The sequence below is a fragment of the Anomaloglossus baeobatrachus genome, chromosome 12 (assembly GCF_048569485.1).
Source record: "Anomaloglossus baeobatrachus isolate aAnoBae1 chromosome 12, aAnoBae1.hap1, whole genome shotgun sequence".
Lineage (NCBI taxonomy): Eukaryota > Metazoa > Chordata > Amphibia > Anura > Aromobatidae > Anomaloglossus > Anomaloglossus baeobatrachus.
The window spans coordinates 4,683,920-4,710,042 of record NC_134364.1 but is presented as its reverse complement, the minus strand read 5'-3'; the positions used below and the strand labels follow the sequence as shown (position 1 = coordinate 4,710,042).

Here is a 26,123-nt window from a genome sequence, read left to right as displayed (position 1 = left end):
CTCGGTTACCTTTCTAGCTTCTTCAGTAATAATAGTCTATATGTGTCTAGAATTACTCCGGCTTTGTTTCATCTGTGTCCAGAAATATAAATCTGATGTGCAGATTGTTGCAAAATAAAGGGGTTGTAGAACACAGAAATGCCTTCAGGAAGATTGACCATATCCGATTCAATGATTTGTATGGCTAAAGCCTGCTTTACATGTTACGATTCTGCATACGATATCGTATGCGATCGTAACTGCCCCCATCGTATGTGCGGCACGTTCAATTTGTTGAATGTGCCGCACAAACGATTAACCCCCGTCACACGTACTTACCTTCCATACGACCTGCCTGTGGGTGGCGAACGTCCACTTCCTGAAGTGGGAGGGACAGTCGGCGTCACGCGGCAGCCGGCCAATAGAAGCGGAGAGGCGGAGATGAGCGGGACGTAAACATCCCGCCCACCTCTTTCCTTCCGCATTGCTGGCCGGGAGCCGCTGGACGCAGGTAAGATCTGTTCATCGCTCCCGGGGTGTCACACACTGCGATGTGTGCTACCCCAGGTACGATGAACAACCTGACGTTCAATTCATGAGATATGAACGACGTGCGTGTGATGAACGTTTTAACGTTCAATCGCACGTACCTGTCACACACTGCAATGTAACTTACGGTGCCGGATGTGCGTCACTTACGAAATGACCCCGCCGACACATCGTAAGATACATTGCAGCGTGTAAAGCAGCCTTAAGGCTGGTGGGTTGTACTGGACGGCTGGTTATTTTGTCTCATGAACTGTGAGGCCTGTGATTAGTTGCATTGCTCAGGTGCCTGAAGTCATCAGACGCATGTATGATGCCATCATTAGTCTGCCTCATCACATTCTCCACCATTTAATTATATATTTTTGTTAGTAACTGAACAAACCCTTTAAAGAGAATGTCAACGTCAGTACAGGCAGCAGGATCGTCCCTCCTGAGCCGTCTGTACGGGCGGCGGGATCGTCCCTCCTGATCCGTCTGTACGGGCGGCGGGATCGTCCCTCCTGAGTCTATACGGGCGGCAGGATCGTCCCTCCTGAGCCGTCTATACGGGCGGCAGGATCGTCCCTCCTGAGCCGTCTGTACGGGCGGCAGGATCGTCCCTCCTGAGCCGTCTGTACGGGCGGCAGGATCGTCCCTCCTGAGTCTATACGGGCGGCAGGATCGTCCCTCCTGAGCCGTCTATACGGGCGGCAGGATCGTCCCTCCTGAGCTGTCTGTACAGGCTGCAGGATCGTCCCTCCTGAGCCGTCTGTACGGGTGGCAGGATCGTCCCTCCTGAGTCTATACGGGCGGCAGGATCGTCCCTCCTGAGCTGTCTGTACAGGCTGCAGGATCGTCCCTCCTGAGCCGTCTGTACGGGTGGCAGGATCGTCCCTCCTGAGTCTATACGGGCGGCAGGATCGTCCCTCCTGAGCCGTCTATACGGGCGGCAGGATCGTCCCTCCTGAGCTGTCTGTACAGGCTGCAGGATCGTCCCTCCTGAGCCGTCTGTACGGGTGGCAGGATCGTCCCTCCTGAGTCTATACGGGCGGCAGGATCGTCCCTCCTGAGCCCTCTGTACGGGCGGCAGGATCGTCCCTCCTGAGTCGTCTGTACGGGCGGCAGGATCGTCCCTCCTGAGCCGTCTGTACGGGCGGCAGGATCGTCCCTCCTGAGTCTATACGGGCGGCAGGATCGTCCCTCCTGAGCCGTCTATACGGGCGGCAGGATCGTCCCTCCTGAGCTGTCTGTACAGGCTGCAGGATCGTCCCTCCTGAGCCGTCTGTACGGGTGGCAGGATCGTCCCTCCTGAGTCTATACGGGCGGCAGGATCGTCCCTCCTGAGCCGTCTATACGGGCGGAAGGATCGTCCCTCCTGAGCCGTCTGTACGAGGAGCAGGATCGCCCCTCCTGAGCCGTCTGTACGAGGAGCAGGATCGCCCCTCCTGAGCCGTCTGTACGAGGAGCAGGATCGCCCCTCCTGAGCCGTCTGTACGGGCGGCGGGATCGTCCCTCCTGAGCCGTCTGTACGGGTGGCAGGATCGTCCCTCCTGAGCCGTCTGTACGAGGAGCAGGATCGTCCCTCCTGAGCCGTCTGTACGAGGAGCGGGATTGCCCCTCCTGAGCCGTCTGTATGAGGAGCAGGATCGTCTCTCCTGAGCCGTCTGTACGAGGAGCAGGATCGTCCCTCCTGAGCCGTCTGTACGAGGAGCAGGATTGTCTCTCCTGAGCCGTCTGTACGAGGAGCAGGATCGCCCCTCCTGAGCCGTCTGTACGAGGAGCAGGATCGCCCCTCCTGAGCCGTCTGTACGAGGAGCAGGATCGCCCCTCCTGAGCCGTCTGTACGGGCGGCGGGATCGTCCCTCCTGAGCCGTCTGTACGGGCGGCGGGATCATCCCTCCTGAGCCGTCTGTATGAGGAGCAGGATTGTCCCTCCTGAGCTGTCTCTACGGGTGGCAGGATCGTCCCTCCTGAGACGTCTGTACGAGGAGCAGGATCGTCCCTCCTGAGCCATCTGTATGAGAAGCAGGATCGTCCCTCCTGAGCCCTCTGTATGAGGAGCAGGATCATCCCTCCTGAGCCCTCCTGTATGAGGAGCAGGATCGCCCCTCCTGACCTGTCTGTATGGGCGGCGGGATCGTGTCTCCTGAGCCCTCTGTATGAGGAGCAGGATCGTCCCTCCTGAGCCGTCTGTACGGGCGACGGGATCGTCCCTCCTGAGCCGTCTGTACGGGCGGCGGGATCGTCCCTCCTGAGCCGTCTGTACGGGCGGCGGGATCGTCCCTCCTGAGCCGTCTGTATGGGCGGTGGGATCGTCCCTCCTGAGCCGTCTGTACGGGCGGTGGGATCGTCCCTCCTGAGCCCTCTGTATGGGCGGTGGGATTGTCCCTCCTGAGCTGTCTGTACGGGCGGCAGGATCGTCCCTCCTGAGCTGTCTGTACGGGCGGCGGGATTGTCCCTCCTGAGCTGTCTGTACAGTTTTTTTTGTATATGTAAATGAGCTGTTAGGATCTATGGGCGGGACAATGATTCCCCTGATCCTCCGCCTCCAGAGCGCATTATAAATGACAGGGAGCGTTAGCAGTGTGAGCCATGTAGATGAGGAGAGGACTGTCAGTCATTACATGCGCTGACCTTTGCTGTCTTGTGATTTGCAGAGCTCCTGGACAAGACGCGCAGACAAGATGAGGAGATGTGGCTGCTGCAGGTGAGTGACGCCTCCGGGCTCTTCCTCCGTGTGTGGATAATGCAGCGGCTGTGTTCTGGGATCAGCGTGCTCCCGGCTGTATTTTCTGGGTTGCTCTGACCTCTGTGTAAAGGCTCGGAGGATAACGAGCTCTGTATGACTGTGGAACATCTGAATACTTCTCAATGTTCTGCAATTTGAGTGTAATTATTGGAGCCATTACAGCTCGGTGGCGGAGATGAGGACGACGTCTCTCACAGTCGCTCTATTATACGTTTGTCTGAAGATCGCTGGGAGGAAGCGTTTCATCTCCATTTGTAGCATTTTGTATTGAGGACGCTCCGCTCCCCTCTGTATTTCCTCCAGTTATGAATTGCGGCACACATCTCACACGTCTGGCTTTTATGTGGAGGATCTGCTTGTTTCAATGATCCACAATGACCATAGACGTTAGGAGAAAGTTTCCTCCGTCAGTCAGAACGGCTATTTCTTTTTTTGTAATTGTGAAGTTTACAATCACGGACACCATTTCAAGATCTCTGCTTGCTGAGGAATTGCTGCAGAACTGTAAGGCGGGCTTTGCACACTACGACATCGCAGCCCGATGCTGCGATGCCGAGTGTGATAGTGCCCGCCCCCGTCGCAGCAGCGATATGTGGTGATAGCTGGCGTAGCGAAAGTTATCGCTACGCCAGCTTCACACACACACTCACCTGCCGTGCGACGTCCCTGTGGCCGGCGACCCGCCTCCTTGTTAAGGGGGCGGGTCGTGCGGCGTCACTGCGACGTCACACGGCAGGCAGCCAATCAGAGCGGAGGGGCGGAGATGAGCAGGATGTAAACATCCTGCCCACCTCCTTCCTTCCGCATATCCTACGGAAGCCGCAGTGAGGCCGGTAGGAGACGTTCCTCGCTCCTGCGACTTCACACACAGCGATGTGTGATGCCGCAGGAGCGAGGAACAACATCGGAGCGTCGCGTCAGCGTAATCATGGATTACGCCGACGCTGCACTGATGATACGATTACGACGCTTTTGCGCTTGTTAATCGTATCATCCAGCCTTTACACACTGCGATGTCGCATGCGATGCCGGAAGTGCGTCATTTTCAATTTGACCCCACCGACATCGCACCTGCGATATCGCAGTGTGCAAAGTGCCCCTTAGAAACTTCTTTTACAGCAATCTAAACCATAAGGCTGTGTTCACACAGGGTGTTTTTGCTGTTTTTTTTTTCTTTCTTCTGCATCCAAACCTTATCTTGTGCAGGAAATCTCCTGCTGGTTTTCTGCTTTTTTGTTTATGGTTTTTGGCCATGCCTTTGGTGCGGTTTTTTTTTTGTCCTTTTTTCAGTGTTTTTTTTTTCTTCTTGTTTTTTTGCACTAGTGATGGCTGGACTAAGACTGGCTTTGCACACTGTGACATCGGTAACAATGTGTTACCGACGCTGCAGCGATAGTCCCCGCCCCCGTAGCAGGTGCGATATCTTGTGATAGCTGCCGTAGCGAACATTATCGCTACGGCAGCTTCACATGTACTCACCTGTCCTGCGACGTCGCTCTGGCCGGCGACCCGCCTCCTTACTAAGGGGGCGGGTCATGCGGCGTCACAGCAACATCACACGGCAGGCGGCCAATAGAAGCGGAGGGGCGGCGATGAGTGGAACGTAAACATCCCGCCCACCTCCTTCCTTCCGCATAGCCGGCGTGAGACGCAGGACGCAGGTAAGGAGATGTTCCTCGCTCCTGCGGCTTCTCACACAGCGATGTGTCCTGCCGCAGGAACGAGGAACAACATCGTACCGTCGCAGTAGCGGCATTATGGAAATGGTGGACCCTACACCGGTCATACGATAACAACGCTTTTGCGCTCGTTAATCGTATGTAAAAGGCTTTACACACTACTATGTCGGGAGCGACGCCGGATGTGCGTCACTTTCGATTTGACCCCACCGACATCGCACCTGCGATATCGTAGTATGCAAAGCTCGTCTAAGTCCAGACCCGGAGAGATTCAAGAGTACCCGAGTGGTGGGCCGGGGATTGATTTGGATCTGGCACTCGGGTAATAAAAAAAAAAAAAAGCATAATAAAAACTAAAAATCAAGAAAAATAAATTTATCAAGCATTTTATACTTCCCAATCTCCGGCGCAGCTGTACCTGCTCCCACGACCCCTCCTGCTACTTCCGAGTCCGCTCTTTAGCCTCATACATATTCACGGTTTCCCTGCCCACCGGCATCTGTGATTGGCTGCAGTCAGACGTGCCCCCACCCTCAGTGATAGCATGTCTAACGGCTTCCAATCACAAATATATCAAAAAGACTGACCCGCACATCCAACAGGTGTGAACAGCTGCCAGCTGAAAACACATTATAACTACAAAATACATACAGCTGCACTGTATAATGCTAACAATGAATAAGGGAACTCTGGTATTGCACAACTGCTTGAGGAATATTTTAGAAAAAAAGAGATCCTTGGCTTTTGTATTGGCCAATGGATGTGACCTGTTAACCAACGGCAAGGTGATCTCAATATACCGTGATCCTAACTTAAATGCTTCTATCTGGGCTTAAAAATTGGCATAGGGTTCCCCCATATTATGTTACCCAGCACAGGTAAAGCCTATGGCTACAGTGTGAAGCCCCCAGCCGTGTGCTTATCTTGTCTGTGTATCAAAATAAGAGCATGTGTTTTTGTTTTTTTTTTTGTACAAACTATTTAAATAAATAACTTTACAAGCCAACGTCTGGTCCCCCCCAATTTTAATACCCAGCCAAGATCAAGCCCTACAACTGGGGGCTGGTATTCTCAGGCTGGGGAGACCCATACTAGCAGCCTGCAGGCACCCAGAATTGTCACATCCTTTAGATGTGACAATCCCAGCACTTTACTCGGCTCTTCCTGATTGCCCTGGTGCGGTGGCAGCTGAGCTAATAAGGGTTTAATTGCAGCTCACAGCTGCCACTAAGCCCTAGATCAGTAATTGGAGGCGTCGATGTTTAAGTGAAAATGTTTAAGTGAAAGTAAACAAACAAACTCAAACATCAGAAAAAAATCCTTTTCTTTTTTTTTAAATACATCACAAATATACACCCTATTTCACCACTCCCCCCCCCCCCCCCCAACAACCCTGCAGGTCCGACATAATCCATGCGAGGTCCCACAATGATTCCAGCTCTGCTACATCTGAAGCTCACAGCGAGCGCCATAGAACATGATCGCCTCCAAAAAACAAGGAGGGTGACAACAGTCAGGAAAACAGCAGATATTTTGTGTGTAGAAGAGATTTCAGGAACCTCATAGGCATTGCTTGGACTGTGAAGGCAGCATTTTATGAGCATGGATTTGCATAAAACCAAGGCAAAAACCCTGCTAAAACACATCAATCCCGCCCTGTGTGAACACCCCCTAATGATCTCCTCACGGCTGGCCTCTGTTGGCCTTGTTCGGTGGTTCGACCTGGGCTGCGTTCACACGGTGCGGCTTTTCAGGCAGCTTCACACGCTGCGTCTTTATGAAGCTATTGAGGCCAAAACGATGCATTTTTACTGTGACACTGAAGCCATTTTGATTCAATTTTGTAGACGAGCACCTTGGGCACAATGTGTGAACACGGCCCAGGTCTCCTGCTTCCCCGAGGTCACAGACCATGTCACTGCAGAACATCGCACTGCTCCCCGCAGACCTCAATAGGAGTCATGATGGCTGTGCCCGCGGGGGCAGGGGACCCTGTAACACCTTATAATGGCAGCAGTCATGTGATTGATGTATCGGGTGGGCTGGTGACATTTCTGTTTTTCCCCCCAGGATCGGGTCGTGGATCTGGAGCGGGTGAGTTCTTTATCTCATATGTCTTCTGCAGAGAACGTCTTATATAGCCATAGGGGAGCGTGGACAAGCGAGTGCCCCGAGTAATGGGGTCTGTGAGGCTCAACATGGAGAGTATATGTGGGGTCCACTGCCCCCCGAGTGATGGGGGATTGTCTGGAGATTATATGTGGGGTCCGCTGTCCCCCAAGTAATGGGGGATTGTCTCTGAGTGGGGGCAGTGCTCCATGTCTGTGTGGTTTAGCTGGTAGGGTGAAGCCCCCCAGTCTGTGGTGTGCTTTTTCGGGGTGTTTGTAGTGTGATTTTTTTTGGGGGTGTTTGTAGTGTGATTTTTTTTGGGGTGTTTGTGATGTGATTTTTTTGGGGTGTTTGTGTTGTGATTTTTCGGGGTGTCTGTGGTGTGATTTTTTTTGGGGTGTCTGTGGTGTGATTTTTTTGGGGTGTCTGTGGTGTGATTTTTTTGGGTGTTTGTGCTGTGATTTTTTGGGGTGTTTGTGGTGTGATTTTTCGGGGTGTTTGTGGTGTGATTTTTTGGGGTGTTTGTGGTGTGATTTTTTTTGGTGCTTTCCTGCTGTCGGGCTCCTTACACGCTCCAGTTGTACTTTGGCCATTACACTGGAGTCTGGCCGTACGTATCTGCAGACGGCTCCCCACTTTGTTACCCACATACAGTTACATTGTGGTCTCTACGTGTTACCGTACAACAACAAGGAGAAACAATCTGTTGCTAATTCTATCATTTTTTGCGTTTTTTTTAGATAATGGTGAGCGAGCATGCACGCATTCTAGCTTATGAAGAGTTAAGGGTGCTTTACACGCTGCGATATTGCTAGTGATGTCGAGCGCAATAGCTCCCGCCCCCGTCGTTCGTGCAACATTTGGTGATCGCTGTCGTAGCGAACATTATCGCTACGGCAACATCACACGGACTTAAAATAGAATGTATTAACAAAAATGTATTCTGCACACAAACAACACAAAAATAGATAGAAATTATTGTTGCCTATATTAACCAATGAGAGCTCAGATTAATTAACTGTAGCAAAATAGAAGCTAAGCTGTGATTGGTTGCTATTGGCAGCCTGATAAATCTCCAGGCAACAGAAAGCCCTCCCCCTGACAGCATATATTAGCTCACACATACACATATAGACAGGTCATGTGACTGACAGCTGCCGTATTTCCTATGTGGTACATTTGTTGTTCTTGCAGTTTGGCTGCTTATTAATCAGATTTCTATTTTTGAAGGATAATACCAGACTTGTGTGTGTTTAGGGTGATTATGTGGTGAGGTTGGTGTATGTGTGGTGAGATGTGTGCTGAGGGTGGTATATGTACCAGACTTGTGTGTGTATTTAGGGTGATTATGTGGTGAGGTTGGTGTATGTGTGGTGAGATGTGTGCTGAGGGTGGTATATGTACCAGACCTGTGTATGTTTAGGGTGATTATGTGGTGAGGTTGGTGTATGTGTGGTGAGATGTGTGCTGAGGGTGGTATATGTACCAGACCTGTGTATGTTTAGGGTGATTATGTGGTGAGGTTGGTGTATGTGTGGTGAGATGTGTGCTGAGGGTGGTATATGTACCAGACTTGTGTGTGTTTAGGGTGATTATGTGGTGAGGTTGGTGTGTGTGTGTGGTGAGATGTGTGCTGAGGGTGGTATATGTACCAGACCTGTGTATGTTTAGGGTGATTATGTGGCGAGGTTGGTGTATGTGTCGTGAGATGTGTGTGCTGAGGGTGGTATATGTACCAGACTTGTGTGTGTTTAGAGAGATTATGTGGTGAGGTTGGTGTGTGTGTGGTGAGATGTGTGCTGAGGGCGGTATATGTACCAGACTTGTGTGTGTTTAGAGCGATTATGTGGCGAGGTTGGTGTATGTGTGGTGAGATGTGTGCTGAGGGTGGTATATGTACCAGACTTGTGTGTGTTTAGGGTGATTATGTGGTGAGGTTGGTGTATGTGTGGTGAGATGTGTGCTGAGGGTGGTATATGTACCAGACTTGTGTGTGTTTAGGGTGATTATGTGGCGAGGTTGGTGTATGTGTGGTGAGATGTGTGCTGAGGGTGGTATATGCACCAGACTTGTGTGTGTTTAGGGCGATTATGTGGTGAGGTTGGTGTGTGTGTGGTGAGATGTGTGCTGAGGGTGGTATATGTACCAGACTTGTGTGTGTTTAGGGCGATTATGTGGTGAGGTTGGTGTATGTGTGGTGAGATGTGTGCTGAGGGTGGTATATGTACCAGACTTGTGTGTGTTTAGAGCGATTATGTGGCGAGGTTGGTGTGTGTCTGGTGAAATGTGTGCTGAGGGTGGTATATATGTTCAAGCACGTGGTTGTGTGTGGCGCATTTTGTGTGTGTGTTCATATCCCCGAGTGTGGTGAGTATCCCATGTCGGGCCCCACCTTAGCAACTGTACGGTATATACTCTTTGGCGCCATCGCTCTCATTCTTTAAGTCCCCCTTGTTCACATCTGGAGCTGTCAATTTGCCCTCATCACTTTTCGTTTCACTTTTTCCCCATTATGTAGATAGGGGCAAAATTGATTGGTAAATTGGAACGCGCGGGGTTAAATTTTGCCTCACAACATAGCACTCGGCGCTGCCCGGGATAGTAACTATCTCTCTGTTTCTCTCCCATTCTCTGTCTGTCTCCCCCTCTGTATATATCTCTGTCTCTCTCTCTTTGTCTGTCTGTCTCTTTCCCTGTCTGTCTGACTGTCTCTGTCTCTTTCCCTGTCTGTCTCTTTCCCTGTCTGTCTCTTTCCCTGTCTGTCTCTTTCCCTGTCTGTCTCTTTCCCTGTCTGTCTCTTTCCCTGTCTGTCTCTTTCCCTGTCTGTCTCTTTCCCTGTCTGTCACTTTCCCTGTCTGTCACTTTCCCTGTCTGTCACTTTCCCTCTCTGTCACTTTCCCTCTCTGTCACTTTCCCTCTCTGTCACTTTCCCTCTCTGTCACTTTCCCTCTCTGTCACTTTCCCTCTCTGTCACTTTCCCTCTCTGTCACTTTCCCTCTCTGTCACTTTCCCTCTCTGTCACTTTCCCTCTCTGTCACTTTCCCTCTCTGTCACTTTCCCTCTTTGTGTCTGTCTCTTTGTGTCTGTCTCTTTGTGTCTGTCTCTTACCCTGTCTATGTCTGTCTCTTACCCTGTCTATGTCTGTCTCTTACCCTGTCTATGTCTGTCTCTTACCCTGTCTATGTCTGTCTCTTACCCTGTCTATGTCTGTCTCTTACCCTGTCTATGTCTGTCTCTTACCCTGTCTATGTCTGTCTCTTACCCTGTCTATGTCTGTCTCTTACCCTGTCTATGTCTGTCTCTTACCCTGGCTGCATTGTGACACGCCAACATTCCATATAAGGGCGTGGCTGCGCATTCTTCTGAAATTCTGGCTGCATTGTGGCTCCCAGCTCCATTCGCTTTAATGGAGGCAGGTTTTTTGGTGAATAACTAAAGCGCGGGGTTAAAATTTCCCCTCAAAACATAGCCTATGAAGCTCTCGGGGTCCAGAGGTGTGAGTGTGCAAAATTTTGTGGCTGTAGCTGCGACGGTGCAGATGCCAATCCTGGACACACACACACACACACACACACACACACACACACACACACACACACACACACACACACACACACACACACACACACACACACACACGGACACACACACACACGGACACACATGGACACACACACACACACCTTTATATATTAGATAATATGTGCGGAGGGCAGGACAGCCAATAATTGACTCCATTCCACTCGTTACTTGAGTTGGGCCGTCACAGCCTCCGACCTCCTCCTCTCGAGTAAAGAGCACCCGAGCCATTTAGTGCTCGCTCATCATTAATTATAGACATATATATATATATATATAATGAGTCAGAGCTGAAAATACCTCCATGTTATTATTACCTTAAAGGGAACCTGTCAGGTAATTTGTGTTCTATCCTAGTAGCGGGTGATGTGTGGCCTAGTAACCCCTTCCTACCCATCCCTGTGTGGTTAAAGTGTGTAATGTGAATGTATAAAGATATGTTTTATTATTTACGTATACCCTATGTAAATGAGCAGTGCCTCTAGCCACCTTAGCATCGTATCACCCTGTGGGCGTGATACCATGGAGTTACATGAGCGACGTTCCGCCGTTCCTTGAGATCTTGAGATCCCGCGCATGCGCACTTACCATTCCCACAGTTATCAGGGTGCTTGCTTCTCATCTTCAGACGCGCTCTGCACATGCTCAGAAGACTCCTGCGGTTCTGGTCATGCACAGAGCGCGTCTGAAGCAGAGAGACCGATGCAACGCCCATGGGACTACAGTCCCTGCTCATTTACATAGGGCACACGTAGGTAATAAAACATTTTTATACATTCATATTACACAATTACAACACAGGAATGGGTAGGAAGGGGTTACTAGGGCACACATCACACTGCTACTAGGTCAGAACATAAATTACCTGACAGGTTCCCTTTAAATAAATATTATTCTGTATACAGGGAGCTCCCCCTAGTGGTGACTGCAGATAGATTATCATGTATCTCTGTATACAGGGAGCTCTCCCTAGTGGTGGCTGCAGACAGGATCTTATCATGTATCTCTGTATACAGGGAGCTCCCCCTAGTGGTGGCTGCAGACAGGAGCTTATCATGTATCTCTGTATACAGGGAGCTCCCCCTAGTGGAGGCTGCAGATAGATTATCATGTATCTCTGTATACAGGGAGCTCTCCCTAGTGGTGGCTGCAGACAGCATCTTATCATGTATCTCTGTATACAGGGGGCTCCCCCTAGTGGTGGCTGCAGACAGCATCTTATCATGTATCTCTGTATACAGGGAGCTCCCCCTAGTGGTGACTGCAGACAGGGTCTTATCATGTATCTCTGTATACAGGGAGCTCCCCCTAGTGGTGGCTACAGACAGGATCTTATCATGTATCTCTGTATACAGGGATCTCCCTCTAGTGGTGGCTGCAGACAGGATATTATCATGTATCTCTGTATACAGGGAGCTCCCCCTAGTGGTGGCTGCAGACAGGATCTTATCATGTATCTCTGTATACAGGGAGCTCCTCCTAGTGGTGGCTGCAGACAGGATCTTATCATGTATCTCTGTATACAGGGAGCTCCCCCTAGTGGTGGCTGCAGACAGGATCTTATCATGTATCTCTGTATACAGGGAGCTCCCCCTAGTGGTGGCTGAAGACAGGATCTTATCATGTATCTCTGTATACAGGGAGCTCCCCCTAGTGGTGGCTGCAGACAGGATCTTATCATGTATCTCTGTATATATGGAGCTCCCCCTAGTGGTGGCTGAAGACAGGATGTTATCATGTATCTCTGTATACAGGGAGCTCCCTCTAGTGGTCACTGCAGACAGGATCTTATCATGTATCTCTGTATACAGGGAACTCCCCCTAGTGGTGGCTGCAGACAGGATCTTATCATGTATCTCTGTATACAGGGAGCTCCCCCTAGTGGTGACTGGAGACAGGATCTTATCATGTATCTCTGTATACAGGGAGCTCCCCCTAGTGGTGGCTGCAGACAGGATCTTATCATGTATCTCTGTATACAGGGAGCTCCCCCTAGTGGTGGCTGCACAAAGGATTGTATCATGTATCTCTGTATACAGGGAGCTCCCCCTAGTGGTGACTGGAGACAGGATCTTATCATGTATCTCTGTATACAGGGAGCTCCCCCTAGTGGTGGCTGCAGACAGGATCTTATCATGTATCTCTGTATACAGGGAGCTCCCCCTAGTGGTGGCTGCACAAAGGATTTTATCATGTATCTCTGTATACAGGGAGCTCCTCCTAGTGGTGACTGCACAAAGGATCTTATCATGTATCTCTGTATACAGGGAGCTCCCTCTAGTGGTGTCTGCAGACAGGATCTTATCATGTATCTCTGTATACAGGGAGCTCCCCCTAGTGGTGGCTGCAGACAGGATCTTATCATGTATCTCTGTATACAGGGAGCTCCCCCTAGTGGTGGCTGCAGACAGGATCTTATCATGTATCTCTGTATACAGGGAGCTCCCCCTAGTGGTGGCTGCAGACAGGATCTTATCATGTATCTCTGTATACAGGGAGCTCCCCCTAGTGGTGGCTGCAGACAGGATCTTATCATGTATCTCTGTATACAGGGAGCTCCCCCTAGTGGTGACTGCAGACAGGTTCTTACCATGTATCTCTGTATACAGGGAGCTCCCCCTAGTGGTGGCTGCAGACAGGATCTTATCATGTATCTCTGTATACAGGGAGCTCCCCCTAGTGGTGACTGCAGACAGGTTCTTACCATGCATCTCTGTATACAGGGAGCTCCCCCTAGTGGTGGCTGCAGACAGGATCTTATCATGTATCTCTGTATACAGGGAGCTCCCCCTAGTGGTGGCTGCAGACAGAATCTTATCATGTATCTCTGTATACAGGGAGCTCCCCCTAGTGGTGGCTGCAGGCAGGATCTTATCATGTATCTCTGTATACAGGGAGCTCCCCCTAGTGGTGGCTGCAGACAGGATCTTATCATGTATCTCTGTATACAGGGAGCTCCCCCTAGTGGTGGCTGCAGACAGGATCTTATCATGTATCTCTGTATACAGGGAGCTCCCCCTAGTGGTGGCTACAGACAGGATCTTATCATGTATCTCTGTATACAGGGAGCTCCCCCTAGTGGTGGCTGCAGACAGGATCTTATCATGTATCTCTGTATACAGGGAGCTCCCCCTAGTGGTGACTGCAGACAGGATCTTATCATGTATCTCTGTATACAGGGAGCTCCCCCTAGTGGTGGCTGCAGACAGGATATTATCATGTATCTCTGTATACAGGGAGCTCCCCCTAGTGGTGACTGCAGACAGGATCTTATCATGTATCTCTGTATACAGGGAGCTCCCCCTAGTGGTGGCTGCAGACAGGGTCTTATGTATCTCTGTGTATTCGGAGATCTGCAATCTGGATCTTCTTCCTCTCTAATGTTTCTTTCTGTAATTCATCAACAGTAAATTGTGGCTAATTTCTTATAAAGACTGAACCATCGCTGTTGATGGGACAGATAATAGGTGAGGTGTTGCCGTCCTGAGGTTCCCAGCACCATCTCTGCCAGTTACTGTGACTCATTGACAATTACTGTGATTACTTAGTGGCACAGTAATGTTGTACCGTGCCAGATCCGCAGCCGTGTGATCTAATCTCCATAGAAATGTGATTTGTTAATATTGTCACAATGCACTTGTTCCTGTTGTAGTTGGTTGGATTTCTCCAGCAGTGGAGGTGACACATGGCCGTCATACGCTGGAGACGAGCAGAGCGCAGCGTCCATCGGGGCTGGACCGTCCTTCTCCTCTGCTGCGGATCTCCATGATAATGTCCTGACTAATGCCCGGTCACAAGTCACTAGTTGCGGTTTTCGGTGCAGCCCCTAGAGCTACATCTGGGGGGGCTGCAGTGCTTATTCTGCTCTAGGTGCTTTTTTTTTTTACTATTGCATTTGTTTGTTTGTTTTTCTAGTTTTTGTTGTTTTTCCTTTTTGACTTAAATTGGGTTTTTTTTTATATTTGGCAATGTGAGTTTTCGGTTTCCAGATGTTTTCAGCTGATTCATCAATTGTGACTACTGGAAAAGTTGCCCAGTTTTTAATGCACTCCTGGCTGGTTTTCCAGCAATGGCTGGCCCAGAGAAAGCACAGCCAGAGTCCAACCTGTACATGTGCACGGACACTGCCTGAGCCCAGCCTGTGGACCCTGCCTGAGCTTAGCCTGCGTATCTGCACATGTGCACGGACACTGCTTGAGCCCAGCCTGCGTATCTGCACATGTGCACGGACCCTGCCTGAGCGCAGCCTGCGTATCTGCACATGTGCACGGACACTGCCTGAGCGCAGCCTGCGTATATGCACGGACCCTGCCTGAGCGCAGCCTGCGTATATGCACATGTGCACGGACCCTGCCTGAGCCCAGCCTGTGTATCTGCACATGTGCACGGACCCTGCCTGAGCCCAGCCTGCGTATCTGCACATGTGCACGGACCCTGCCTGAGCCCAGCCTGCGTATCTGCACATGTGCACGGACCCTGCCTGAGCCCAGCCTGCGTATCTGCACATGTGCACGGACCCTGCCTGAGCCCAGCCTGCATATCTGCACATGTGCACGGACCCTGCCTGAGCCCAGCCTGCATATCTGCACAGGCGCATGGACACTGCCTGAGCCCAGCCTGCATATCTGCACAGGCGCATGGACCCTGCCTGAGCCCAGCCTGCGTATCTGCACATGCGCATGGAAACTGCCTGAGCCCAGCCTGCATATCTGCACATGTGCCCTGACACTGCCTGAGTCCAGCCTGGTATTTGCATATGTGCACGGACCCTGCCTGAGCCCAGCCTGCGTATCTGCACATGCGCATGGACACTGCCTGAGCCCTGCCTGCGTATCTGCACATGTGCCCGGACACTGCCTGAGCCCAGCCTGCGTATCTGCACATGTGCATGGACACTGCCTGAGCCCAAACGTGCACACAAAGTGTGAACTAATTCTGGACACACAAACACTGTCAATCATACCTTGGGGTTGTCTTTACAATGTTACTTATAGAATTATAGAATATTAGAGTTGGAATGGACCTCCGGGGTCATCTGGTCCAACCCCCTGCTCAAAGCAGGATTCTTCTAAATCATCCCAGACAGATGTCCGTCCAACCTCTTTATAAAGACTTCCATTGCAGGAGAACTCGCCACCTCTCGTGGCCGCCTGTTCCACTCGTTGATCACTCTCACTGTCACAGTTTTTTCTAATATCTAATCTGTGTCTCCTCCAATCAGTTTCATCCCATTGCTTCTAGTCTTTCCTTGTGAAAATGAGAATAAAACTGATCCCTCTACAGTGTGACAGCCTATAAGATATTTGTAGACCGCTATTAAGTCTCCTCTCAGTCTTCTCTTTTGCAAGCTAAACAATCCTAAATCCTGTAACCGTTCCTCATAGGACATGGTTGGCAGACCAGTCACCATTCTGGTCACTCTTCTCTGAACTTGCTTCAGTTTGTTGATGTCTTTTTTAAAATGTGGTGCCCAGAACTGGACACAACATTCCAGATGAGGTCTGACCAAAGAGGAGTAAAGGGTGATAATGACATCACGTGATCTAGACTGTATGCTTCCGTTAATACATCCTAGAATGGGGTTTGCCTTTTTTGCTGCTGCATCACACTGTAGACTCATGTTCAGGCTGTGATCTATTAGTATACCTAAAGCCAGCTTTACACCTTACAATTAGGTGTGCAATCTCGTATGCGATGTGACACGCCCAGGTCGCATATGCGATTTAATGAGATCGCACGTAGGTCGTTCATTTGCTGGCACACGTGCGTTAGTAGTCTATGTTAAATTGATCAATTTTGTGTGCGATCCTATAGATCATGTGTTCTGTGACGTATGCATTGGGCACCCTTTTTTTTATTTTTTTATTTATTGACTTGCCAAGCGTGTGTAATGTGTAGGGATGCGTTTTTACTATGTCATCTGCCATTCAGCTCTGCTACATGGCCGCTAACAGCAGACACAGACAGCCATGTAGCAGAGCTAAATGGCAGATGACAGCAGACACAGAGCCGCACGATCAGAATGAACTCGGGTTAACTTCACCCGACTTCATTGTCATGCTGCGGCTCTGTCTGTGTCGCGTCCTGATTAGCGGTCTCTCGTGAAGGACTCACCGGTGATCACTAAACTCCTGAGTAACTGAATTGAGCAGCCCTCTCTCATATACTCACCGATCCCCGGAGCGGCGCTGCGCGGCATTCACACACGCCCACCGGCGCCTATGATTGGTTGCAGTGAGACACGCCCCCACGCTGAGTGACAGGTGTCTCACTGCACCCAATCACAGCCGCCGGGGGGCGGGACTATACTGTGTAGTGAAATAAATAATTAAAAAAACGGCGTGCGGTCCCCCCCAATTTTAAAACCAGCCAGATAAAGCCATACGGCTGAAGGCTAGTATTCTCAGGATGGGGAGCTCCACGTTATGGGGAGCCCAGCAGCCGCCCAGAATTGCCGCATACATTAGATGCGACAGTTCTGGGACTGTACCCGGCTCTTCCCGATTTGCCCTGGTGCTTTGGCAATCGGGGTAATAAGGAGTTTATGGCAGCAGCCCATAGCTGCCACTAAATCCTAAATTAATCATGTCAGGCGTCTCACCGAGATACCTTCCATGATTAATCTGTAAGTGACAGTAAATATACACACACACCTGAAAAATCCTTTATTAGAAATAAAAAACACAAACATATACCCTCGTTCACCACTTTAATCAGCCCGAAAAAGCCCTCCATGTCCAGCGTAATCCAGGATGGTCCAGCGTCGCTTCCAGCTCTGCTGCATGGAGGTGACCGGAGCTGCAGAAGACACCGCCGCTCCTGACAGCTCCATGCAGCAACTGAAGACAGCCGCGCGATCAGCTGAGCTGTCACTGAGGTTGCCCGCGGCCACCGCAGTATCCAGTGACAGCGGGTAACCTCAGTGACAGCTCAGCTGATCACGCTATTCCCTTCATTAGCTGCATGGAGCTGTCAGGAGCGGCGGTGTCTTCTGCAGCTCCTGTCACCTTCATGCAGCAGAGCTGGAAGCGACGCTGGACCATCCTGGATTACGCCGGACATGGAGGGCTTTTTCGGGCAGATTAAAGTGGTGAACGAGGGTATTTGTTTGTGTTTTTTATTTCTAATAAAGGATTTTTTCGGGTGTGTGTTTTTTTACTGTCACTTACAGATTAATCATGGAAGGTATCTCGGGGAGACGCCTGACATGATTAATCTAGGAGTTATTGGCAGCTATGGGCGGCCATTAACTCCTTATTACCCCGATTGCCCAAGCACCAGGGCAAATCAGGAAGAGCCGGGTACAGTCCCAGAACTGTCGCATCTAATGTATGGGGGATGTCACACGTTTCAACTGACTAGGTTCGTACAACAAAATGTCCAATGTATGAGGAATAAACGACGTGTATGCAATCACCGGATTTGTGTTCAATCTTGATCGCACGTAGGTGTCACACGCAAATACGTCACGAACGATGCCGGATGTGCGTCACTTACAACTTGACCCCAACGACGGATTGAAAGATCTATTGAAGCGTGTAAAGCAGGCATAAGTCTTTTTAACACATGCTGTTGGATAGCTCCATTCCTCCCATGCTGTATATGTCACACATGCTGTTGGATAGCGCTATTCCTCCCATGCTGTATATGCTCATTTCATTATTCTTGCCAAGATGTAGGACTTTGCATTTCTCCCTGTTATAAACCATTCTATTAGTTACTGTCCACTGTTCCAGCTTGTTAAGATCTTGTTGAATCCTCTCTCTTCTCTAGTATTAGCTATTCCTCCGAGCTTTGTGTCATCAGCAAATTTAATCAGTTTACCCTTAATACCTTCATCTAAATCATTGATAAAGATGTTGAACAACACTGGGCCCAGGACAGAGCCCTGTGGTACCCCACTTGAGACAGTCTTCCAACTGGATGTGCAGCCATTTATGACCACTCTTTGACTCCGATCACTAAGCCAGTTACGAATCCATCTAACAGTTGCCTTGTCCATTCCACACTTGGTCATTTTTTCAATAAGGATTGTATGAGATACTTTGTCAAGATATACTATCTCTACTGCATTTCCCTGATCCACCCAGTCAGTGATTTTGTCATAGAAGGCAATTAAGTTAGTCTGACATGACTTATTAGTTACAAACCCATGCTGGCTCTAGTTAATCACTTCATTCTCATCCAGGTACTTGCATAAATGTTGTTTAATAATTTGTTCCAAGATCTGTCCTGGTATGGAAGTCGGGCTCACAGGCCTATAGTTCCCTGGGTCCACCTTCTTCCCCTTTTTTTGAAGATAGGGACAACATTTGCTCTTCTCCAGTCTTCTGGAACTTCTCCTGTTCTCCAAGAATTTTCAAAAATTATGAAGAGTGGTTGTAATATTTCCTCTGCTAACTCCTTCAGTACTCTGGGGTGTAATTCATCTGGACCTGGCGACTTGAATTCATTAATGTTAGCTAAGTATTCCCTCACTATCTCTTTGTTTATTGATGGCCTGGATTCTTCAAATCCTACAACAGAACGGTGAAGATCAGTTGATTTTACTTTTACCTTTTCAAAGAAAACAGATGCAAAATAACAATTTAAAAGTTCTTCCTTCTCAACATCATTTTTTACAACTTCACCATTTTCATCCTGTAAAATTCCTATAACATCTTTGACTTTTATTTTATTTTTGACATAGGTCCAAAATCCTTTTTTATTGCTTTTGACATCTCTTGCTGCCTTATTTCATTATCAGCTCTGGCTAATCTGATGTGTGCCCTGCAGGTTTTGCAGACTGTGCTATATTCTTTAGATTTGCCGCCCTCTTTCCATTTAATAAACATTTATTTCTTCCTTTTCAGCATGCGTTTAAGTTCTGTGTTCATCCATCCTGATTTCCTTAAATGTTTCTTATTTTTTCCTCTTTTAGGGATTGTTAACAATTGCGCTTTGAGAATCTCATTTTTCAAGATGTCCCATCCTTCCTGGACATTTCTGTCCTTAAGGACATACGGCCATTGAATCCCTGCTATCCTCTTTCTGAGTCCCTTAAAATCTGCCTTTCTGAAATCCAGCCTTGAAGTCTGAGTTTTCACCGGTCTTCCACCTCTAGTTATCCAAAACTCTATGATAGCAGGGTCGCTGCTTCCCAGGGTCCCAGCCACCCTTACCTCCTCTATGATAGCAGGGTCGCTGCTTCCCAGGGTCCCAGTCACCCTTACCTCCTCTATGATAGCATGGTCACTGCTTCCCAGGGTCCCAGCCACCCTTACCTCCTCTATGATAGCATGGTCACTGCTTTCCAGGGTCCCAGCCACCCTTACCTCCTCTATGATAGCATGGTCACTGCTTCCCGGGGTCCCAGCCACCCTTACCTCCTCTATGATAGCATGGTCACTGCATCCCAGGGTCCCAGCCACCCTTACCTCCTTTATGATAGCATAGTCACTGCTTCCCGTGGTCCCAGCTACCCTTACCTCCTCTATGATAGCATGATCGCTGCTTCTCAGGGCCCAGCCACCCTTACCTCCTCTATGATAGCATGGTCATTGCTTCCCAGGGTCCCAGCCACCCTTACCTCCTTTATGATAGCATCGTCACTGCTTTCCAGGGTCCCAGCCACCCTTACCTCCTCTATGATAGCATGGTCACTGCTTCCCGGGGTCCCAGCCACCCTTACCTCCTCTATGATAGCATGGTCACTGCATCCCAGGGTCCCAGCCACCCTTACCTCCTTTATGATAGCATAGTCACTGCTTCCCGGGGTCCCAGCCACCCTTACCTCCTCTATGATAGCATGATCGCTGCTTCTCAGGGCCCAGCCACCCTTACCTCCTCTATGATAGCATGGTCATTGCTTCCCAGGGTCCCAGCCATCCTTACCTCCTCTATGATAGCATGGTCACTGCTTCCCAGGGTCCCAGCCACCCTTACCTCCTCTATGATAGCATGGTCACTGCTTCCCAGGGTCCCAGCCACCCTTACCTCCTCTATGATAGCACGGTCACTGCTTCCCAGGGTCCAGCCACCCTTACCTCCTCTATGATAGCATGGTCACTGCTTCCCGGGGTCCCAGCCACCCTTACCTCCTCTATGATAGCATGGTCACTGCTTCCCAGGGTCCCAGCCACCCTTACCTCCTCTGATAGCATGGTCACTGCTTCCCGGGGTCCAGCCACCCTTACCTCCTCTATGATAGCATGGTCACTGCTTCCCAGGGTCCCAGCCACCCTTACCTCCTCTATGATAGCATGGTCACTGCTTCCCAGGGTCCAGCCACCCTTACCTCCTCTATGATAGCATGGTCACTGCTTCCCAGGGTCCAGCCACCCTTACCTCCTCTATGATAGCATGGTCATTGCTTCCCAGGGTCCCAGCCACCCTTACCTCCTCTATGATAGCATGGTCACTGCTTCCCAGGGTCCCAGCCACCCTTACCTCCTCTATGATAGCATGGTCACTGCTTCCCAGGGTCCCAGCCACCCTTACTTCCTCTATGATAGCATGGTCACTGCTTCCCGGGGTCCCAGCCACCCTTACCTCCTATGATGGCATGGTCGCTGCTTCCCAGGGCCCAGCCACCCTTACCTCCTCTATGATAGCATGGTCACTGCTTCCCAGGGTCCCAGCCACCCTTACCTCCTCTATGATAGCATGGTCACTGCTTCCCAGGGTCCCAGCCACCCTTACCTCCAATGATGGCATGGTCGCTGCTTCCCAGGGCCCAGCCACCCTTACCTCCTCTATGATAGCATGGTCACTGCTTCCCGGGGTCCCAGCCACCCTTACCTCCTCTATGATGGCATGGTCGCTGCTTCCCAGGGCCCAGCCACCCTTACCTCCTCAACCATTTCCTCCCTGTTTGTAAGGATTAGATCCTAGGTAGAAGATCTCCTTGTTTTCTCCTCTACCTTTTGGAAGATAAAGTTGTCAGTAACATATGTCCAATGTCTGGATAGTTGACATCTCCCATGATCACAACATCATATTTTCTTGTGAAGTTGGTCATCTGATATATAAAGAGTTCATCCATATCCTCGGCTTGTTGAGGCGGCCTGTAGTACTCGCCTATAATGGTGTCTTTCCCTGGTTTTCTCCTTGTATTCTTACAACTTCCACAGAACTCCCAGTCTCTGAAGTGTCAATCTCTGTGCAGATATAGGATTGTCTAACATACAATGCGACTCCTCCTGGTTTATTAGGTTTGTGTCTTGCACATAAGTTGTATCCTTCCAGCCTTGTATTCCAGTCATGTGTGGATCGTTCCACCAAGTCTCAGTGATGCCAGAGACATCATATTTCCTTTCCTGAGTTAGTAACTCCATTCTCCTTGTTTGTTGCTGATGCTCTGTTGATTTGTATAAAAACATTTTAGTTTGTGATTGTTTTTTCTTACCCCCATATTTTCATAATTCTGATTTTATGTTTTAGTTCTTCTTTTCCATTTCTAGCAGCAGAGTTGTCAGTAGTATTTGTCACCTTTATGGCTTTCCCTGGCCTTTTTCTTCCCTTCCCACGCTGTTCTAGTTTAAAGCTCTCTTGAGTGTAGCAAGGCGATTTCTGAATATGTGTTTTCCAGTCTTGGTAAGGTGCAGCCCATCTTTAGCAAGTAGTCCATCATACAGGTAATTCACTCCGTGATCCAGAAATCCGAATCTTTGTTGACGGCATCATCGACGTAGCCAGTTGTTCAACTGTAGAATCTTGTTCCACCTCCTTGTTCCACGACCATCTACTGGAAGGATGGATGAGAAGACGCCTGCGCTCCCAGTTCTTTCACTTTCTTGCCTAAAGGCCGCTTTACACACTGCGATATCTGTACCGATATCGCTAGCGTGGGTACCCGCCCCCATCGGTCGTGCGACACGGGCCAATCGCTGCCCGTGTCGCACAACATCGCCCGGATCCGTCACACGGACTTACCTTCCCTGCGACGTCGCTGTGACCGGCGAACCGCCTCCTTTCTAAGGGGGCGGTTCGTTCAGCGTCACAGCGATGTCACAGCAGCGTCACTGAACCGCCGCCCAATAGAAGCGGAGGGGCGGAGATGAGCGGGACGTAACATCCCGCCCACCTCCTTCCTTCCGCATAGAGGCCGGGAGGCAGGTAAGGAGAGGTTCCTCGTTCCTGTGGTGTCACACGGAGCGATCTGTACTGCCGCAGGAACGGGGAACAACCTCATTACTGCTGCAGTAACGATATTTGAGAATGGACCCCCATGTCACCGATAAGCGATTTTGCACGTTTTTGCAACGATGCAAAATCGCTCATAGGTGTCACACGCAACGGCATCGCTAAAGCGACCGGATGTGCGTTACCAAATCCGTGACCCCAACGAGATCAGTTGAGCGATGTCGTAGCGTGTAAAGCCCGCTTTAGTCTTCAAACTCACTGCAGATGGTTTCCAGCTCGTTTCTTGCAGTGTCGTTTGTCCCCACATGTAGTAGCAGGACTGAGTGGTCATCTGTTGGTCTGAAGAGTCCCGATATCCTGTCAGACACATCTTTGATTTTTGCTCCTGGAAGACAGCACATATCTCTTGAGGTCATATCCGGTCTACAGATGACGGCCTCTGTTCCTCTCAATAGTGAATGCCCCACGACCACCACTCTCCGTTTCTTCTTCTCAACGTTTTTCTTTCTCCATCAAAGAGGACTCTGAGTGCTTTCAGGGAAGTTCTTTGTGAGCAAAGTCTTATCTTGATGTGTTGGATCATCGTTCTCGTGCGTGAGTGCCTGGTACTGGTTCCTGAGAGGTATGGGTGCTGACTGTCCCCCGATCCTCCTGCTTCTCGGGGTCACAGGCTTCCATTCCTCTGGTTCTTTAGGTGCATGACAAATGTGTTCTCTTTCTGTATTCTGAAGAGATACTTCTGCTCTGTCTAAGAACTCCTCACCTTCCTTAATAGTTTTCAATGTAGCTATTCTCTGTTAAGACTTTGTAGCTTCTCCTCCAACAGGGACACAAGCTTGCATTTCTGGCAGGTGAACTTTCGCTGCTCCACTGGTAAGTCTGAACATGTAGCATGAAATGCAGCTCACCAAATGGCTCCTGGCCTCTTCCATGTTCTTAATCTGTAGATGTGAAAGCAGGCAAAGACTTGGCAATAATTCAGGCGCGCGGTTTTCAGAAGTCTTCCTTTCAGCTGGACGTCCAAAACCCAATGCTCCTTGAGTTTGCGGAGATTCTTTGCTTATCCCACAATGCACTGGGAATATGCAGATTTTCCTCGCAGGACTCCTCCCCTCCTACTTGAGGGGGCCTTACTGTTGCTGAAGCCCCCTTACTTGCATTTGCGTACAATACCATTGTGAAGCACTGTACCACTGAAATGTCCTGCATTTTTATCGATCCCCTATTTACCTGTCCAGCATGAAGGGTTGACCGCCTCCCATTAAAGACAAAAATGAAGAATGTGGGTGTTTTGTTTTTTTTTTTTTTGTGCCAAAATTCTAAACCGTGTGCGTTGTTTCTAAGGCACCAAAAAAAACATCAACTCAAGGTGAAAAAGTGACTTTAAAAATGTCCCTAATGATGAACTTGGCCCCAAGTCTTTGTCTAATCTGAAGTCAAGTCCCCGAAATCCTTGTACTTGTCAAGTCCTCTCTGTGGAGCACGTGCCATGGTGGAGAACTCTACGTCTTAGGGTACTTTCACACTTGCGTTGAACGGTATCCGTTGCATTGCGTTGTGTAACGGATGCAACGGATGCTGCAAAACAACGCAATTCGTTTTTATTTTTTTTTTTTATTTTTTTTACAGTTTTACCAGCGGCAGACTATTGTAAATGATCAGCTGATCGCTCCCAGTAGCCGGCCGCCGGGTGATCAGCTGATTGCTCCCTGCAGCCGGCCGCTGGGTGATCAGCTGATCGATCCCAGTAGCCGGCCGCCGGGTGATCAGCTGATTGCTCCCTGCAGCCGGCCGCCGGGTGATCAGCTGATCGCTCCCAGTAGCCGGCCGCCAGGTGATCAGCTGATCGCTCCCTGCAGCCGGCCGCCGGGTGATCAGCTGATCGCTCCCTGCAGCCGGCCGCCGGGTGATCAGCTGAGCGCTGTCACTTGCCGGCTCCCGGGCATGCCGGCGGGCGGGCGCTCAGCTGAGCGCTGTCACTTGCCGGCGGCCGGGCATGCCAGCGGGCAGGCGCTCAGCTGAGCGCTGTGACTTGCCGGCGGCCGGGCATGCCGGTGGCCGGTCGCTCAGCTGAGCGCTGTCGCTTGCCGACGGCCGGGCGCTCAGCTGAACATTCGGCCACCGCGAGCCAAAATAAAGTTTGATTTAAAAAAAAAAAAAAAAAAAAGAGCATGCGCAGTGGAATCCAGAGGATTCCGCTCCTCAAAATAACGTTACATGCTGCGTTCCTCCCGCTGGGCGGAAGCAACGGAGCGTCGCCCAGCGGAAGCAACGCAGGTCCTTTCCCATACAAGTCTATGGGAAACAGCGGAATCCGTTAACGGATTCCGCTGTTTTCCAAAAGGGCGGATTGTAACGGAAGGAAATAAACGCAAGTGTGAAAGTACCCTTAATATTACCGTGTGTTCTGCCGGACTTTGCTATAAATCCTCAGTGTGCTCCGCGGCTGTAAGTTCTGGAGGGGTTCAGTATTTCAGACTCTCGGCACCAGGGAGCCTCGGCGGAGGCAGATTTTTCTGGGAGGACTCGGTTGGCTCCTGAGCACTTGTAATGTAATCTCATCCTTCTGGGTATAATTTCTTATTTCTTTGTTCCTGGGTTTATCTCCAGACTGGAAGCAGCTGACAGATTAAGTGTTAAGTTACTTTGACACTTTGTATTTGAAGTAACAAACTGCTTGACAAAAATCAGATCTTCTGAAAGGACAGTGGCAGCCGCAGCGGGGAATTACTAAAGGCTCCCTGGTTCCTGATGACAGGCCGGTGATTGGAAGCTTTATCTGCCATCTCCTCTCCCGGGATTGTACTCAAGACAATGAAGAAGGCATCTCATTGGTGCTGTTCATGTTCTGTTCTCCAACTGGCAGAGGAAAAAATGACTCTGCTACGAGCCGAGCGCCGTCTGCTGCAATCGTGAGCCAAGCATCATCTGCTGTGAGCGCGAGCTGAGCGTCGTCTGCTGTGAGCGCGAGCTGAGCGTCGTCTGCTGTGAGCGCGAGCTGAGCGTCGTCTGCTGTGAGCGCGAGCTGAGCGTCGTCTGCTGTGAGCGCGAGCTGAGCGTCATCTGCTGTGAGCGCGAGCTGAGCGTCGTCTGCTGTGAGCGCGAGCTGAGCGTCGTCTGCTGAGATCGGGAGCCGAGCATCATCTGCTGTGAGCGCGAGCTCTGCGTCGTCTGCTGTGAGTGCGAGCTGAGCGTCATCTGCTGTGAGCGCGAGCTGAGCGTCGTCTGCTGCGATCGGGAGCCGAGCATCATCTGCTGTGAGCGCGAGCTCAGCGTCGTCTGCTGTGAGTGCGAGCTGAGCGTCGTCTGCTGCAAGCGTGAGCCGAGCATCATCTGCTGCTGCGAGCGTGAGCCGAGCATCATCTGCTGCTGCGAGC

The 26,123-nt window shown here is 50.2% G+C and overlaps 1 protein-coding gene across 1 annotated transcript in view; it reads left to right on the top strand.

Moving 5' to 3' along the window:
• CEP128 (centrosomal protein 128) overlaps window positions 1-26,123 on the top strand; it is a 231,396-nt gene that overhangs the window by 158,627 nt on the left and 46,646 nt on the right. The window contains exons 20-21 of the mRNA XM_075330946.1: window positions 3,165-3,214; window positions 7,006-7,029. Coding sequence (XP_075187061.1) covers window positions 3,165-3,214; window positions 7,006-7,029 — 74 coding nt within the window. The remainder of the gene's footprint in view (window positions 1-3,164; window positions 3,215-7,005; window positions 7,030-26,123) is intronic.